This window comes from Prunus avium, chromosome 5 (assembly GCF_965620075.1).
Source record: "Prunus avium chromosome 5, drPruAviu1.hap1.1, whole genome shotgun sequence".
NCBI lineage: Eukaryota > Viridiplantae > Streptophyta > Magnoliopsida > Rosales > Rosaceae > Prunus > Prunus avium.
Window position 1 is genome coordinate 21,613,002 of NC_142288.1, and position 2,898 is coordinate 21,615,899.

General features: G+C 47.3%; 1 protein-coding gene across 1 annotated transcript; it reads right to left on the reverse strand.

The window, feature by feature from the left end:
* Positions 1-465: 465 nt before the first annotated feature.
* On the reverse strand, positions 466-2,665 carry AAE3 (AMP-dependent synthetase and ligase family protein). The gene is made up of 4 exons (XM_021959783.2): positions 2,417-2,665; positions 1,264-2,308; positions 1,071-1,174; positions 466-980 (listed from the first exon to the last, which is right to left on the reverse strand). The coding sequence occupies exons 1-4, from the start codon at positions 2,615-2,617 to the stop codon at positions 762-764; spliced, it is 1,569 nt and encodes a 522-aa protein (XP_021815475.2). The 5' UTR covers positions 2,618-2,665; the 3' UTR covers positions 466-761.
* Between the last annotated feature and the right edge of the window lie 233 nt (positions 2,666-2,898).

Below are 2,898 nucleotides of genomic sequence, written 5' to 3' on the forward strand. Positions count from 1 at the left end.
TGTGAGAGAATTATGTTTGTGTGAATGGCATGTTTTTTTTTGGCAAAAAGAAATACAAATGACATGTTTTTTTTATATTTTTAAATATTAATAAAAATTGAGGAATTCAACGCCCTACTCCATTGCCCAAAAGCTAAAACAAAATAGACGACGCCCCATCTTAAACAAGATTATTTCATGTGCAAGGGTCCCACAAGGTCAGGTAGGCAGGGGAATCCATGCATTATCGAGCACATTACATTAAAAGTTGCAATTGAACTTGATGAGTCATGATCTACTACACAAAGGTAGACCTAAAAGATGAACAGACATTTGCTTTCTCAGTTTATCAAAGTAAAAAATCTCAGCTCCATTGGCTGAGAAGCCTCTTTTGCCTTTATTTTATGGAAATATGGTATCAGTGGAGATCGAGTTAGCATGTGGCAAAGGTATCATTTTAACTATTTACCACTACAAACCCAAAACGAATCAAACAACATGGTTGTCAATATTTCCTCATTTGAACATCCGGATCAAATAAAAATAAAGAGATACAAAATACACAACAGCTTCTGTAGTTGTATGGTAGGGCCCTCAGTTCATCACTTCATCTTCTCCATCATGAAAAGAAAAGAAAACCCTGATGTGCCATTTGAGAGGTTTATAATAATGGAGGCAGCCTAAACGTGCCCATGTGCCTACCATTGTAGACAGCAGTAGTCAAATGGGATATACTTTTGTGCCATTACAAACGTGCACGACTCTTTTAGGAATTAGGAAAATTAAGCACCAAACTTGGGAACTTTGGCAGTGGAGATTTGTGCAAGGAAATGCTCGGCCACAATTCGACGTTGGATTTTCCCCGTTGCAGTTTTAGGAAGAGAGTCAGTGATGAACACCTTCTTGGGTACTTTGAAAGAAGCCAGATTCTTCTTGCAAAATCGCAGCACTTCTTCCTCGTCTATGCTTGCGCCTTCTCTTGGGATTATGGCACAGTTAATCTGCAGATTACCACATATTGAATAAATAATTAAGAACAATTACAACCAGAAACACAAATACAAATAATATCATATAATGTAGGCACCTACCTCTTCACCATATTTATCATCAGGAACTCCAAAGGAAACTCCTTGCTCAATTCCTGGATGTGACAAAAGCACTGAATCTACTTCAATGGGTGATATCTTCTCCCCTGAGACAATCAAACAAACACATTGTGAGCTAAACTTATCTCACGCATTTTATTAAACACTTGGGCTTCAGTTTCTATTAATTCATTACCTCCGCGGTTAATTAGCTCCTTGATTCGACCCACGAGGCTCAAAAACCCATCAGAATCCAAAACGCCGATATCTCCAGTATGAAACCACCCGAACAAGAAAGCCGCTTTGTTGGCTTCTGGGTTGTTCTTATACCCCTTGGTCACATTGGGTCCTCTGATACACACCTCGCCGTTCACGCCCTCTGGCTGAACCAAACCCTTCTCGTCCAAAATCGCCAGCTCCTGACCCACGGGTCGCCCGACCGACCCGGGCTTGTGGGGCCCGTCTTCGGGCAACGGATTCGAACACATCAAATGGGTCGCCTCTGTCATCGCATAAGCCTCCAAGACCGGCGCTCCAAACGACTCTTCCAGCCGCTCCAATATTGACGGAGCCAACGAGGCGCTGCAGCTTCGAATGAACCGGAGCTTCGGGTATTTCGGTTCGGGTTTGCTGCCATGGCGGTCGAGGATGATCTGGTGGATGGTGGGTACCGCGGTATACCACGTGGCGTTGTACGAGAGCATGTCGGCCCAAAATGTCGAGGCGGAGAATCGGCCCGCGGCTGGGAGAGTCACGGAGGCTCCGGCGACGAGTGAACTCAGTAACGCGGCGATTAACCCGTGCACGTGGAACAGAGGGAGGACGATGACGGTCGAGTCAGACTCTGCGAGTTTGTAGACCGATTTGATGTTCTGGACCGACGAGGCCAAATTGAGCTGGGTCAAGGGCACTCCCTTGGGTCGGCTCGTGGTGCCGGACGTGTGGAGGAAGAGTGCCACGTCGGACACGTCGTTGACGAGTTGCGAGACCAAGTCGGGGCTCGACTCCGCGGCGGAAGAGAGAGTCGCGTGGCTGGTGGCGCTGGCCAGGTTGGCGGTCACGTGAGGGATGTTGAGCTTGGTAGCCGCCGCTTTAGCGGCTTGAATCGGATCCTCCGGCGTGATCAGAAGCTTCGATTCTGAGTCGGAGAGGTAGAACTCGAACTCCTCAGCCGTGTAAGCAGCGTTCAGCGGCGCCGCCGTGGCTCGGCACCGAACCACCGCCAAAAACATCACTACAAACTACAGAAACAAACACAATCTTATTTAATTTTTTTAAATGAAAAACTTGTTTGGTTCCCGAGAAAGTTGAGGAAAGTGAATGGAAAAGAAACTGTTGCAATACAATACCTCGACGGTGTTGGGGAAGGTGAGCGCAACGGTGTCGTTTGGGCCAATTCCGGAGGCGATTAAGAGAGAGGCGGCGTGATCGACGAGCTCTTGCAGTCGCGCGTGGGTCAAATCGAACTTTCCAGAAACGGAAAGCGCGCGGCGGTTCGGAAACTCCGAGGCCACCTTCTTCAACAAACCTGTTAGAGTTTGATTTTCCATTTTTTCAATAAGATAAAATTAAGAGAAATAATTAATGGTTTGAGGAGGAAGAAGAAGTGAGGTTTGAATTTATAGGATTGTGGAGAGGGAAGGTGCGGTGGGATGCGGTGGAGGCAGGAACCGGAGGAGGATGAGTGGACACGTGTCTCACTGACGACGGTCAGTTTGAGTGTGCCGCACCTCGAGAGGTGTAGTTCCACGTATCTGCGCCGTGTCGTTTTGTATGACACGTCATCGAGTTGCTGGGGTGGGAGACGTGTTTGGGCCCACCTATGGGATTG